At 43.5% G+C, this 16,024-nt stretch overlaps 1 protein-coding gene across 5 annotated transcripts in view; it reads right to left on the bottom strand.

Moving 5' to 3' along the window:
• prkdc (protein kinase, DNA-activated, catalytic subunit) overlaps window positions 1-16,024 on the bottom strand; it is a 344,146-nt gene that overhangs the window by 288,210 nt on the left and 39,912 nt on the right. For all 5 annotated transcript variants that reach the window (XM_072467802.1, XM_072467803.1, XM_072467800.1 and 2 more), the window contains 6 exons: window positions 14,772-14,931; window positions 13,082-13,168; window positions 9,831-9,950; window positions 8,923-9,076; window positions 7,550-7,653; window positions 7,352-7,442 (listed from right to left, as the gene is read on the bottom strand). In XM_072467802.1, the coding sequence (XP_072323903.1) occupies window positions 7,352-7,442; window positions 7,550-7,653; window positions 8,923-9,076; window positions 9,831-9,950; window positions 13,082-13,168; window positions 14,772-14,931 (716 nt within the window). The remainder of the gene's footprint in view (window positions 1-7,351; window positions 7,443-7,549; window positions 7,654-8,922; window positions 9,077-9,830; window positions 9,951-13,081; window positions 13,169-14,771; window positions 14,932-16,024) is intronic.

Genomic DNA, 16,024 nt, shown 5'->3' with positions numbered 1-16,024 from the left:
CCTCACTGTGAACCAGCTGACCAATCTTTGTTTCATTTGCAAATTTACAGATCCTGTCCCCACATTCTCATCTGTGTCATTTATGTAAATGACAAATAATTGGGGACCGAGCACAGATCATAGAACATAGAAAATACAGCACAGAACAGGCCCTTCGGCCCACGATGTTGTGCCGAGCCTTTGTCCTAGATTAATCATAGATTATCATTGAATTTACAGTGCAGAAGGAGGCCATTCGGCCCCCTGAGTCTGTACCGGTTCTTGGAAAGAGCACCCCACCCAAACTCAACACCTCCACCCAACACCAAGGGCAATTTGGACATTAAGGGCAATTTATCATTGGCCAATTCACCTAACCCGCACATCTTTGGACTGTGGGAGGAAACCGGAGCACCCGGAGGAAACCCACGCAGACACGGGGAGGACGTGCAGACTCCGCACAGACAGTGACCCAAGCCGGAATCGAACCTGGGACCCTGGAGCTGTGAAGCAATTGTGCTATCCACAATGCTACCGTGCTGCCCTTGAGAACAAATTAATCTACACTATATCATTTTACCGTAATCCATGTACCTATCCAATAGCTGCTTGAAGGTCCCTAATGTTTCCGACTCAACTACTTCCACAGGCAGTGCATTCCATGCCCCCACTACTCTCTGGGTAAAGAACCTACCTCTGATATCCCTCCTATATCTTCCACCTTTCACCTTAAATTTATGTCCCCTTGTAATGGTTTGTTCCACCCGGGGAAAAAGTCTCTGACTGTCTACTCTATCTATTCCCCTGATCATCTTATAAACCTCTATCAAGTCGCCCCTCATCCTTCTCCGTTCTAATGAGAAAAGGCCTAGCACCCTCAACCTTTCCTCTCCATTCCAGGCAACATCCTGGTAAATCTTCTTTGCACCTTTTCCAAAGCTTCCACATCCTTCCTAAAATGAGGCGACCAAAACTGTACACCGTACTCCAAATGTGGCCTTACCAAAGTTTTGTACAGCTGCATCATCACCTCATGGCTCTTAAATTCAATCCCTCTGTTAATGAACGCGAGCACACCATAGGCCTTCTTCACAGCTCTATCCACTTGAGTGGCAACTTTCAAAGATGTATGAACATAGACCCCAAGATCTCTCTGCTCCTCCACATTGCCAAGAACTCTACCGTTAACCCTGTATTCCACATTCATATTTGTCCTTCCAAAATGGACAACCTCACACTTTTCAGGGTTAAACTCCATCTGCCACTTCTCAGCCCAGCTCTGCATCCTATCTATGTCTCTTTGCAGCCGACAACAGCCCTCCTTACTATCCACAACTCCACCAATCTTCGTATCGTCTGCAAATTTACTGACCCACCCTTCAACTCCCTCATCCAAGTCATTAATGAAAATCACAAACAGCAGAGGACCCAGAACTGATCCCTGCGGTACACCACTGGTAACTGGGATCCAGGCTGAATATTTGCCATCCACCACCACATTCTGACTTCTATCGGTTAACCAGTTCGTTACCCAACTGGCCAAATTTCCCACTATCCCATGCCTCCTTACTTTCTGCATAAGCCTACCATGGGGAACCTTATCAAATGCCTTACTAAAATCCATGTACACTACATCCACTGCTTTACCTTCATCCACATGCTTGGTCACCTCCTCAAAGAATTCAATAAGACTTGTAAGGCAAGACCTACCCCTCAGAAATCCATGCTGACTATCCCTAAACAGGCAGTGTCTTTCCAGATGTTCAGAAATCCTATCCTTCAGTACCCTTTCCATTACTTTGCCTACCACCTAAGTAAGACTAACGTCATGCTTCTTGCGGTACACCACTGGTCACTGGTTTCTAGTAATTAAAACAGCCTTCTGTCATCACCCTCTGACTCCTACAACTAGTCCAATTTTGAATCCACCTTATCAAATTATGCTGTATCCCATGTGTATTTGCTTTCTTTATCTGTCTCCCATGTGGGACCTTATCAAAGGCTTTGCTGAAATCCATTACCAACTACGCTACCCTCATCGACACACCTGGTCACCTCCTCAAAAAATTCAATCAAATTTGGTTGGCATGACGTCCCTCTGATAAAGCCATGCTGGCTATCCCTGGTCAAACCTTGCCTCTCCAAGTGAAGGTCGATTCTCTCCTGCAGACGTTTTTCCAGTACTTTCCCCATCACTGCCATGAGACTCACTGGTCTGTAGTTCTCTGGCTTATCTCTACAACCCTTCTTAAATAGTGGAGCCACATAAGCTGTTATCCAGTCCTCTGACACCTCTCCCGTGACCAGAGAATAATTAAAAATTTGTGTCAGAGCACCTGCAATCTCCTGCCTAACTTCCCACAGTAACCTGGGACATAATTCATCCAGACCTGAAGATTTGTCCACTTTTAAGGCTGCCTACATCTCTAATACCTTGACACTCCCTATGTCAATTTGCTCAAGAACCTCACCTTCTCTCTCCACAGGTTCCACACCGACATCCTCACTCTCGAGGGTGAAGACGGATGTGAAGTATGGCTACCAATGACCTCTGGCTCCACCCACAGATTGCCCCCTGGGTCCCTAATGGGCTCTACTCTGTCCCTGGTTATCGTCTTCCCATTGGTGCACATATAGAATATCTTGGGATGTTCCCTACTTTTACCAGCCAGAGCTTTTTCATATCCCCTCTTTGCTCTCCTAATTGCTTTCTTAAGCTTCACCCTGCACTATCTGTTCTCCACTAATGCCTCCATGGATTTGTTCCCCTTGTACCTGTTAAAAGTCCCTCTTTTCCTTCTCATTGTATCCTGAATATCTCTGGTCATTCATGGTTCTCTGGGCTTGTTACTCCTTCCTTTCACCCTAGAGGGAACATGTTGGGCCTGTACCCTCCCCATTTCCTTTTTGAACCCCCCCCTGCTCTTTTGCCACAAGTAGCTGTTCCCAGTTTACCTTGGCAAAATCCTGCCTTATTTGACTAAACTCCGCTCTCCCACAATCCTAAACTTTTTTTTTTGCAATTTGTCGGTTTCTTTGTCCAGAACAACCTTAAATCATATGTTGTGCTCTCTATCACCAAAACGTTCCCCCACTTGAGCCAGGGAAGTGGGATGGAAATTTTCAGAGATGGGAGGAGAAGGGAATTAGGACACAAAGATTTGTTTCTTGGGGTCATTTTGCAGGATTGAAGGAGCTGGGAGCGAAGTATGGGTTGGAGCAAGGGGAAATATTTAGATACATGCAGGTTTGAGACTTTGCCAGAAAGGAGATACAGAGCTTCCCAGTAGAGCAGACTTCCACATTGCTGGAGGAGGTGCTGACAACAGGGGTACTGGAAAAGAGAATAGTATTGGCTGTTTACAGGGCTATTTTGGAGGAAAAGGCACCGTTAGAAGGGATCAAGGCAAAGTCGGAGGAAGAGTTGGGCGAGGGTATGGAGGAGGGGTTCTGGTGTGAGATGCTGCGGAGGGTGAACACCTCCACCTCGTGTGCAAGGTTGGGTTGATACAGCTGAAGGTGGTTTATAGAGCGCACCTTACAAGGACGAGGATGAGCCAGCTCATTGAGGGGGGTAGAAGAGGCACGACCCGGGCCCTCAGGAGGCCATATCTGGGGTGTCGGACCAGCCGGGGTTGGAAACAGGCGTGGTGGCAGATGTTGTAGTCTTCGCCTCGTAGATTGCCCGAAGGTGGATCCTGTTAGGGTGGAGATCAACCTCTCCACCCTGTGCCCTGGCATGGCAGGGGGACCTGCTAGAATTCTTGACGCTTGAGAAGGTCAAATTTGAACTGAGGGGAAGGATGGAGGGATTCTACAATTCATGGGCATTATCCATTATGCACTTTCGAGAATTGGATCACATCGAACATTAGCGGGGTTGGGGGCTGGGAGGGTTGGGGGGAGAGGGACTGTATGTGTTAATGGTTACTATGGGTGATTCCGGAGTCCTCTTTGTCATTTGTTTATGTTAACATGCGGGCTAATGTTTGGCACTTTGGTGGGAGGATGGGATCGTTGTTATTGATATGGGGATTGACATTACATTCGTTACGGATTTTTGTTTATTGTTGGGTGTAAATTTGGGATAAAATGTGAAAAAGGAGAATAAAAAAATATTTTAAAAAGCATTCTCCCCACCAACCACCTGTCCGGCTTTATTCCCCAGAATTAGGTCCAGCACTGCACCATCCCTTGTTGAACCTTCTATTATATTGACCCAAAACGTTCTCCTGTATACATTTTAAGAAATCCACTCCATTTAAGCCCTCAACATTATGACTTTCCCAATTAATGTTGTTAAAGTTGAAATTACTGAACAAACCTATTGTTATTATTTTTGCACACCTATGCGCATTGCTCCTCAATTTGCCAATATCTGGGGATCTATAATAAACACCTAGCAATGTGGCTGCCCCCTTTTTTATTCCAAAGCTCGACCCCACAAAGCTTTATTCAATGTCCCCTCCAAGATATCATCTCTCCTCACTGCAGTAACTGACACCTTAACTAACAATGTAATGCCTCCTCCTCTTTTACCCCCTCCCTCCCCCATCTCACCTGAAGATTCTATATCCCGGAATGTTGAGCTCCCTCAACCAGGTCTCTGTGATGGCAACAATGTCACAATTCCACCTGTCAACCCTCGTCCTTAACTCATCCGCTTTACCTGTAATGCTTCTGGCTTTAAAGTAAAGGCCATCCAGCCTTGCCTTACTCCCTTGAAACTTGATACAGCTGTACTCCATCTGACTCAATAGCTTTATTATATTATGCGGTGTCCCTATTCTGCTAACAGTCGGTGTCCTCTTTCCCCTGCTAATTAGTTTAAACTTCTCCCAGCAGCACTCGCAAACCCAACCGCAAGGATGTTAACCCGACTATGGTTCAGATGTAGACCATCCCACATAAGACCATCCTACATAAGGAGGTCCCACAATTAAAGTGCATGGGCTACATAAGTGAATCAAAAAAACTTACTTAGAATGAGCAGTTACGCTATTTTTATTCATTAATCTGTTTCACCAATTGCATTCAGCTCTCTCTTGTAAATCATAATTTTCATTTTTCAAATACAAAAGACCAATCTGGATCGGCCAGGGAACGGAGTTCTAATGTGTTTCTTCATATCACTAACATTTCACTAAATGTGAATATTAAGCTGGAGAACTTACATAGGTGATTTGGAGTTGGGGGCCAAGGGCAATGTGTCCAAGTTTGAAGACGACACTAAGATAAGTGGTAAAGCAAAAAGTGCAGAGGATACTGGAAGTCTGCAGAGGGATTTGGATAGGTTAAGTGAATGGGCTAGGGTCTGGCAGATGGAATACAATGTTGACAAATGTGAGGTTATCCATTTTGGTAGGAATAACAGCAAAAGGGATTATTTAAATGATAAAATATTAAAACATGCTGCTGTGCAGAGAGACCTGGGTGTGCCAGTGCATGAGTCGCAAAAAGTTGGTTTACAGGTGCAACAGATGATTAAGAAGGCAGATGGAATGTTGTCCTTCATTGCTAGAGGGATGGAGTTTAAGACTAGGGAGGTTATGCTGCAATTGTATAAGGTGTTAGTGAGGCCACACCTGGAGTATTGTGTTCAGTTTTGGTCTCCTCACTTGAGAAAGGACGTACTGGCACTGGAGGGTGCGCAGAGGAGATTCACTAGGTTAATCCCAGAGCTGAAGGGGTTGGATTACGAGGAGAGGTTGAGTAGACTGGGACTGTACTCGTTGGAATTTAGAAGGATGAGGGGGGATCTTATAGAAACATACAAGATGATGAAGGGAATAGATAGGATAGATGCGGGCAGGTTGTTTCCACTGGTGGGTGAAAACAGAACTAGGGGGAATAGCCTCAAAATAAGGGGAAGTAGATTTAGGACTGAGTTTAGGAGGAACGTCTTCACCCAAAGGGTTGTGAATCTATGGAATTCCTTGCCCAGTGAAGGAGTAGAGGTTCCTTCATTAAATATTTTTAAGATAAAGATAGATAGTTTTTTGAAGAATAAAGGGATTAAGGGTTATGGTGTTCGGGCCGGAAAGTGGAGCTGAGTCCACAAAAGATCAGCCATGATCTCATTGAATGGTGGAGCAGGCTCGAGGGGCCAGATGGCCTACTCCTGCTCCTAGTTCTTATGTTCTTATGGTCTAACTAATAGATCATAGAATCTACAGTGCAGAAGGAGGCCATTCGGACCATTGAGTCTGCACTGGCTCTTGGAAAGATATTCCCATAACCCAGTAATCCAACCTCACCTTTTGGACACGAAGGGCCAATTTATCATGGCCAATCCACCTAACCTGCACATATTTGGACTGTGGGAGGAAACCGGAACACCCGGAGGAAACCCACACAGACACGGGGAGAAAGTGCAAACTCCACACAGACAGTCACCAGAGGCTGAAATTGAATCTGGGGACCTGGAGCTGAGAGGCAGCAGTGCTAACCACTATGCCACCATGTCGCCCATGATACATTGGGTTTAAATTTTGTAATGATTTGGTAAAGTGGCAACGTGTAGATTAAACCTAGAACAAGTGCACAATAGGGCAACACTGTGGTGCAGTGAGTTAGCACTACCTCACGGCGCCGAGGTCCCAGGTTCAATCTCAGCTCTGGGTCACTGTCCATGTGGAGTTTGCATATTCTCCCCATGTTTGCGTGGGTTTCCCCCCACAACCCAAAAGATGTGCAAGCTAGGTGGATTGGCCATGCTAAATTGGCCATTGGAAAAAAATGAATTGGGTACTCTAAATTTATATATTTTTTTTAAATTTAAAAAAAGAACAAGTACACAATGTCTGACAGCTTTAAATTTCCACCTCTTTTTAACCTCCACCAATGTTTTTTTCCCCCGTTAGATTCTTTGCCTGTAAATAATATTGCTTAAGTCTAATAGATGCATTTCAGTGACACTTGGTATACAGATAGAGTATGACCCAAGGAGGAACGGAGTATTTTTTGACAAAGATGCAGATCCGAATCCAGATCCCTGTTAATATTGAGAGATAGGATGAATTGACATTTTTCTTTTAGAATGTTTTGGTTGTTTTATTTAGAATGTTGTGCATTGTTGGAGGCGCACTGGGACAATTTGTAGCGGTTAGAGATTTCACATCAGGTTGCTGGATGTGGATTGGTCTGAAGCTTCCTCAGCGAGATGCAAACCTATAATAGAATATATTTTTTCTGCTTTACAGTTACAAAACGTCAACCAAGCAGGAAAACGCCTCACAGAAGAGCTGCAAAATTGCAATACCATTGAGTCAACACAGCGTGGCAGAGGTATGTGCTTTACTGAGTGTCCTCTTCATTTGTATGTATACTGTTTTCAATCTACTGACATAATTCCAACTGTCGTTACACCCACCTGCAACCAGGCTGCGATTGATCTGCCCCCCAAGAGACCCAAGTAACCGCACGACTCTACTCCTCACAGCTGCAGCAGGGGACTCTTCGTTCTGTTTCATGAAAAATAAAACTTGTATTTAAAAGCAAATTTGCATCATTCAATAATATATTGTAGGCACATGCTAAGGAGACATCATTTCAAATGATAGTCACATACCATAGAGAGATCCCTTGCATTTTTCAGGCGACGTACAAGAACTTTGTTTCCTCCTTTACTTGAAGTATTGATGCTCATCATTTCCCAATTGTTTTCAATCTCATCTAATTTGAAGTAATTTTTTTAAAATGAAGTTTCCATAATAAAAATACTTGATGTTTAGAAAAATGATAATGCATGGTTGCCAAATTCTAAAACACAGCCAAGTCCAGCCATTTCTTCACATCAGTTGATGTCTTTGAGGATATAGAAAATGCAGGTGCGAGCTGTGGTTCATCTGGTAGCACTTATGCCTCTAAGTCAGAGGATTGAAACCACGCTCAAAGATTTGGGCAAACAATCCAAGCTGACATTCTAAGGACTGCATTGTTGAAAGTCTATCTTTCAGGTGAGATGTGAAACATTTATCCTGTCTGGTTGACTCAAAAGATCTCAATGCACTATTCAAAGAAGAGATGGGGAGTTCTCCTGGTCTCCAGGCCAATATACATCCTGCAATTAACACTAAAAAAAACTGATTACTTGGTTATGTCTTAAATTCCTGTTTGGGTGAGCTTTCTGTGCATAAATTGGCTGCCTTGTTTCCTATGTTACACATGCGACTTCACTGCAAAAGTACACTGACTGGAAAACAAATCGGAAGTCCCGATGTCCCAAAATATATTTTTAGATAGCTTGACAAAATTAATTTAAATTTAACATTCGCAAGTACAGCTGGGAATTAGTCCAGGTTGAATTTTGGTAATGTGCCCTTTGAACTGCACTGTACCATTAAATGGCATTTTACATAATCTTTGAATATTGGTTTCACGTTTCCAAAACTCTCACTTCACATGTCACATTTTCTCTCAGAATCCTGGTGTTCTGAAATTCTTTAACTCCCTCCTTGGTTAAATCGGCAAGCTTCTAAATGCCAAACATGGATGTCAGCTAATTGCGATTTCTGGATTTTAGCTAATTTAGCTAATTTCTGAATGTCAGCTATTTGTGATTTTCTATTTCTCTTTTGAAGTGTGCTTCACATAGAGTCTTAGCACATCATTTAGGCTTCTGAATAAGAGGACTTTGCTGAGCATCGATTATAAATTCTCCAGCTGTCTGACGGTCATTTGTTTGAGAAGTCTGGTTATTACCATACATTTCAACCAATGGATCAGGGTATAATCCAACAGCTCTACTTCCATAAAATGAGTCATCACAATAATGTACACCCAAGTGTGGAGTGAAAAAGTCTGAACATTTTGTAACATTCTCACACACAGCCCTTCATCCAGGTCTTTTACATTCCCACTGAACAATTTTATTTAATAGATGAAAAGAAAACTGTTAACTGAATAGGGTGCTAACAACGAAGAGAAATTGAAGACTCTTACTTGAAGCGGTTTTCAAGTAGCCATCCAGATGTGGTAAAATGTCTTTGTAATAAGGCTCAATTGCATGCTTGGATATATGAATTGACCAATGCTCCAGAGCATCCAATCCAACATCAGCAAGTGGGATATGGCTGAGGCCAAGTTTAAATGCAGTCTGATTTTGGAGAGAAAGTAATCACAAAGTAATTTGACTTTATAGTAAATTCATCCCAGCGTGGCTGTGTCAGCTCTGTTACAGTCCATAAAATCCCAAGTGCAGAAGGAGGCCATTCAGCCCATCGAGTCTGCACCAACCCTCTAAAAGAGCACCCGCCCGATTGGCATAACACCTAATTTGCACATCTTTAGACACCAAGGGGGAATTTTTGCATGGCCAATCCATCTAACTTGCACATCAACCACTGAATCACATATCCCTGCACTTTCCATGTACCTACACCACATGGACTACAACAGTTCAAGGCTGCAGCCCCCCCCCCCACTCCCCCCATCACCTCAAGGGCAATTAGGGATGTGCAACAAATGCTCGCCAAGCCAGCGAAGCACAAATCTGTAAAAATTAATTAAACAAAAGACGGAGCAAGAAATGCCTTCCAGACCCTCAGTCATCCTTCCCAGTAATAAGACACTTTCTCCCATCCGATGTTGGCTACGGCCAGCAATCCCACAACCCCCCAATCCATGCAGAAACATGTAGATACATTACAGAAATAGAAACAGACATTGATCAAAATGAAATATTGAAAACCAAGCCTCATCAACAGATTTTTATTAAAAAAATTTTTAGAACAGCTGCAGGGCATTTTATTTTAAACAGCCAAAAGCCAACTCCATAATATAAACTAAAGCCGAGATTGGTCTGGAAAGTATTATTTCAAAACAAGATTTAACTTGGTTTCTATACCAACCTGCAACGCCGGAATAAAAGTCTTGATATCGAGTGCAATTATGTCATGCGGTAGAGAGAGCACAAACGTCAGGCACGAAGCCAGTAACTCATCCTTGTACTGTTTCATTCTGATCGCTACCTATAATAAATAACATGACAAAGTGCAAGATCTAAATCATGGTCCAAATCTTCAGAGACCTCCAACTTAACTTGCATCATCGCTGTTGTGCATCGGGGTTCTGGGGAAGTCCCAACATTCAAATCTGCAGTACTTACATGGGAAGTTTAAACTTGCAATTGCCAGTTTAAACTTGCCCGGATTGCTCAGTGATTCCAACGACAGATGGCCATAACCGTGTAGGCGTGGCGAGACTTCGGGTTTCACACACATAAAAAAAACAGTACATCTCAACTGCTGTGTCAAAGCACAAGGGCAGCCCATAACATTGTTGATAGCTCACCACCCCCACCCAGCAACATTCACCTCTCTCCTGACAATGTTCACAACCCTTTTGTCAATGTTCACCCCTTCGGCATCATTTACCACCTTCCTCCTTGCATCATTCAGCATTAACCTTCAGACAAACATCAGAGACATGTTATCTCTTTTTTTTTTTTTTAAAAAGCTGCTAAATCCCCTTCCTGGAACTAAACAAAGTCTCTTGAGATCCTGAAAGAATAATTCTGGCCATCGGAGATGCTGGGATTAAAGGAACCCTGACTCCTACTAAATGCCTCAAGATTCGAGACGTATGAAATACATCCTTCGTCCAACACCCAGGAGAAGTGACCCAGGAGGTCACATGAACTCCCCAGGCGATAAAACCTGGAATATTGCCAAGTGGAACTGAACTCAGTCACTGTTTGACCTCAGTAAAGGAAGCAGGACCCCTGGCCAGCAGCCGGTTTCGGTCTACCAATTATACAATCGAGCAGGTAACAGTGGAAATAAATCTGTCCTTCATCTACACTGTGAAAGACTGAAACATTGTGCCTTCAAAACTAACATATCTCTACATGCCTACTCCCTTTGTGGGAGTCCTCACTTCTGGAAATACGCATCACCCTGGAACAATCAGCCTAAGGAAGGTGCCACTGGACCTTTGATTCTGGACTCCAAGCTCACGTGAAACCACAACTCTTCTTTTTATCATGGTCGCAATGCGTGTGGTGTGTTCCCACCACCCCCTACCCCGACAGCAATGCTCACTGCCCCAATACCACCCTCACCTGGAAATGTTCACCTTCCCCCACCCCCATTGGTGAACACTGTCAGTAGGTAAGGCTGTGCAGTTTCAGAAGTTGACGGCTCCATTTAAAACAAAGTAAGTGAACAAACTGAAGAGAGACCTTAAGAGGTGCATCTACAGTTCATGATGAGAAAGGGGGAATGGCTGCGCTAGAATTACACTCAGCAATCGGCCTTCTGATTCCACTTGTCCTGCATCCCTGCTGGAGCCAGCATCAGATGGTGCAATGGCTCCAGCATGAAATGGTATGTGGGCAGATTAAATCAGTCAGCATTAGCTGCCCCCTGACCGGAAAATCTGGGCCCATTATGCAATTAATCCTTAAGCATTCTATCAAGTTAAAAATATAAAAACTTTAACCGTTAGGAAAGTTTTTTTAAAATAAATTTAGAGCACCCAGTTTATTTTTTCCAATTAAGGGACAATTTAGCATGGCCAATCCACCTACCCTGCACATCTTTTGGGTTATGGGGGCGAAACTGACTCAAACTCGGTGAGAATGTGCAAACTCCACACGGACAGTGACCCAGAGCCGGGATCGAACCTGGGACAGCAGCATGATGCAGCAGTGCTAACCACTGCCCCAAACTGCTCGGAAAGGTTTACAGAGATACAAAATATTTTCATAAAACGTATCAAGATGACAAACTTGGTCTGAATATACTAGCAATCAACTAGCATTCCACTTGTTCTTATTTAGTTACATTCCCAGTCAGTGTTTTGAGTTTTAACCAACTTTGCCCAACATTGAAAGAAACATATTGAATATCACTCATAACATTTGGGGAAATCCAATAAAGCCAGACTCAAGTAATGCAAGAATTTCCCATGTTTCTTAAACAAAAAGGTCAAAAGTATAATTCCTGGAAGACAAGAAATGTAGCTACCAAACAAGGGTATGTGGAATTTCCTTATTTTATAAGCAATTCAGAGATTTGCTATAGTTGCTACAATGCACAAGGCCATTCGACCCATCGAGTGTGCACTACTCCCCGGCCCTATCCCCGTAACCCCACCTAACCTGCACATCTTTGGACTGTGGGAGGAAACCGGTGCACCCGGAGGAAACCATGCCGTCACGGGGAGAAATTGCAAACTCCACACAGAGTCACCCATGGCCGGAATTGAACCCCGGTCCCTGGTACTGCGAGGGAGCAGTGCTCACCAACGTGCCACCTGACAAATCCATCTTTCCATCACTTGGTGGATGACTTAATTGTGCCAAATGCTAATAACCCTCAAAATGTTGTTGCTGGCGGGTCAGGCAATCTTGCTTTAAGGATGTACAACATGAAAAATAAAATAGCATTTGGGTCTGCAATCTATTGTTTTGAACAGGCAACTTACAATCTGTACCAAATAGCATGAAATTGCTGAAAGAGGCAAACTTCTGCTAGGGCAGCATGGTGACGCAGTGGTTAGCACTGCTGACTCATGGCGCCAAAGAACCGGGTTCGGTCCCGACCCCGGTTCACTGTCTGTGGGGAGTTTGTACATTCTCCCTGTGTTTGCGCGGGTCTCACGCCCATAACCCAAAGATTTTTATTTTTTTCATTTATTTTATCCATAACCCAAAGATGTGTAGGGTAGGTGGATTGGCCACAATAAATTGCCCTTTAATTGGAATAAAAAAAAGAATTGGGTACTTTAAATTTTAAGGAAAATTTTAAAGAGGGAAACCTCTGCTTTACTTACAACACAGTTGTACAGGGTCAAATGAGTTAACAACTCAGCCAGAAAAGAGCTGAACACAGAGCTACTAATAATTTATGCTCCATTTTTCACTGTCATTTTCCTAGCTGTATTAATGCAAATACAGTATGCTCTTAATTTGAAAGTGCTTAACTCAAATTGTCTAATCATTTAGCATTTTTAAGGATAAAATTCCCACTTTGCTGCATCATTCACTAATTTAGATTACTTTCAGTGGAAAATATTTTTCAATTATCAGTGGTAAATTTGTATTCAACATTTATTTTCCAGGTTAAAAATATTCAACAGCATTTGAGATTATTCTCACCTCCTTTCCAAACTTCCCAAATAATGCAAAGCAGGCAAACCTTTCTGGACACTTCGAACACTGTTTTCGAGTTTTTGCGCCAACACCCTGGCAAAACACAATTTTCCCCTTATAGTCAGATATTCAAGCAATGGAGAAAAACACATGAGCAGAAGACACATCAATAGCCTCGTTTTGCTCTTAGTGAACACACAACTGTGATCAGAGCATGCGAGTCATGCGAGTAATGGCAGAATGGTTAACAAACTGGCTTCAAAACGAAGAGGAGAGATTAGGGGTTAAATATAGCTACTCAGTGTACCAACAGGCATTCTACGGGGATTGAAGCTGTTACCACTGTTTTTCACAATTTATATGAATGATCTGGACTCTGGAATTGGAAGTACTGTTTTAAAATTTGCAGATGACACCAAATTTGAAGCTTCAGCTTCCTTTGTATCTGCATTTGGGTCTACAATCTATTGTTTTAAACAGGCAACTTGCAGATACAAAGGAAGAAAGTGACAAAATAATGGGCAGCATTAAGAAATTTGCAAAATGCACATGTAATTGGCAAACTAATTCTGGAATAAATAGGTCTAAAGTAGTATATTTTGGTAGGAAGAATAAGGCAGCAACATACTTCTTGAATAATAAGGGCCTGAATGGGGTAAAGGAGAAAAGGGAATTAAGGATACAGATACACAAACCACTAAAGGTAGTGATGCAGGTTAATAAGGCCATAAAAGAGTAAACCAAATGTTGATGTTCAATTTATTTTTTTAAAATAAATTTAAGAGTACCCAATATTTATTTCCAAATAGGGGCAATTTAGCATGGCCAATCCACCTACTCTGCACTTTTTTGGGTTGCGGGGGTGAGACCCACGCAGACACGGGGAGAATGTGCAAACTCCACACGGACAGTGACCCGGGCGGGGATCGAACCCAGGTCCTCGGTGCTGTGAGGCAGCAGTGCTAACCACTGCCCCACCGTTCCGCCCAAGTCAAATGTCGATGTTCAATTCAAAAATTGATGTTTATGTCCAGAGGGGAAAAAATTGGTAAGTAGAAAAGTTACATTAAGCTTATACTAAACCTTAGTTGGTTGCCATACTATTGAAATGAATACAGAGGTACCAGAGTAGGTACAAGCTGACATGGATGACATCATCTGAGAGGATATATTTATCACAAAAGATCAAACAGGCTGAGGCTCTTTTCCCTAGGGGCGAACCAATAGAGGTCTTTAAAATACTGAAAGGATTTGATAGGGAAATGTAAAAGAAAATAAAGGTCAAAAATATAATATAGTCACCAACAGGGATTTCAGGAAAAATGTCTTTATCCAATGAGTAATACAAAGTGCTGCACACTTGAATATAACAGATTTTATTAAAGTTAGAAGAATGTTAATAATTCACAAAAATAGGTCATTTGATAAAATTCACCTTGGCAGCTTTGGAGCTAAAAGCAACTTGTCTGAGGGTTTACCCATAGCTTTAGAGGACAAGAGCTAAAATGAGGCCTTCTCCCAAGAGGAGGGATAGTCACACTAGATTGTTCTAACATACGATGCAGTAACTAGCTCAAATGTGACCTTGGCCGGGGTTTCTCAGCTAGCTGCACACCTCCGCCCTCTCAGACAAGGAAAAGTATTTCATGCAAAATAACAGAAAGAGAAGGAAGAAAAATGTGTATCATTTCTTTACCTCAAAATATTTAATTTTTTGGGCTATTTTCATTGTGACCGACAGAAGCTTGTAGAATCCGCTGACCAGTGGAAATTGTGTCGATCGTAGAATGAGCTCGTGTCCAAATCTATACACCCACTGTTCAAAGAAGTCGGTGTGTTTTTCTAACAACAATTCCCTGATTTATGAAACAATTTTTGTTGATGAGAAACAGAAAAATTTCAAGTATTGCAAGACAGTAATGCAAATAATATTCTCAAGAGGTTTGGCTTGGACAAAATTGTGCACCTGTGCTCGGAAGCTAACTCGGTGATAATTCACTATAAAGCATTTAAATTTTGAACATGTTTCACATGGTAGATATACATTGCCAATGATGTGTTTTAGATAACATATATGGCACCACCCTAATCACCAATCAAGTGCGATGTGAAGTACGATCATGACATACACACTGTTGTGCAATCAAACTCTACTGTTTGCAATCCCATTTCCAAATTATGGTTCAGAGGCAGGCAGTCCTGATGGTCAAATTCTCAAGACATATTCAAGCTTAAAAGTTACATTTTTTTTATTCTTTGAACTATGTGGACCTACTATACTTCGCCCAGAGCTAGGAAGGACTATATTTGTTTTTATGGGTGCACACCAGACCAGTCAGAGCCAAAACCGATCAGAAAGATTGGCACAATATACAGTATCAAGTCCCCACTAGCACTAAGTGTCTATCACCTGGGGCGTCATTCTCCGACCCCCCAGCGGGTCTGAGAACGGCCGTTGGCTGCCGTGAATCCCGCCCCCGCCAGTTGCCGAAGTCTCCGGTACCGCCGATAAATTGCCTGTCCCGCCGGCGTAAATTAGAGTACCTATTTACCGGCGGGACAAGGCGGCGTGGGCAGGCTCCGGGGTCCTGGGGGGGGGGGGGGGGGGGGGGGCGGGGCGATCTGGCCCCAGGGGGTGCCCCCACGGTGGCCTGGCCCGCGATCGGGGCCCACCGATCCGCCGGCGGGCCTGTGCCGTGGGGGCACTCTTTCCCTTCCGCCTCCGCAACGGTCTCCACTATGGCGGAGGCGGAAGAGACTCTCCCCACTACGCATGCGTGGGAAACTGTCAGCGGCCGCTGACGCTCCTGCGCATGCGCCGCCCCGACATGTCATTTCCGCGCCAGCTGGCGGGGCAACAAAGTCCGTTTCCGCCAGCTGGCAGGGCGGAAATCCCTCCGGCGCCGGCCTAGCCCCTCAATGTTGGGGCTCGGCCCCCAAAGATGCGGA

The sequence above is a fragment of the Scyliorhinus torazame genome, chromosome 11 (assembly GCF_047496885.1).
Source record: "Scyliorhinus torazame isolate Kashiwa2021f chromosome 11, sScyTor2.1, whole genome shotgun sequence".
NCBI classification, from domain to species: Eukaryota; Metazoa; Chordata; class Chondrichthyes; order Carcharhiniformes; family Scyliorhinidae; genus Scyliorhinus; species Scyliorhinus torazame.
Note: the sequence above shows the minus strand (reverse complement) of the source record. Positions and strands in the feature narration are given on the sequence as shown.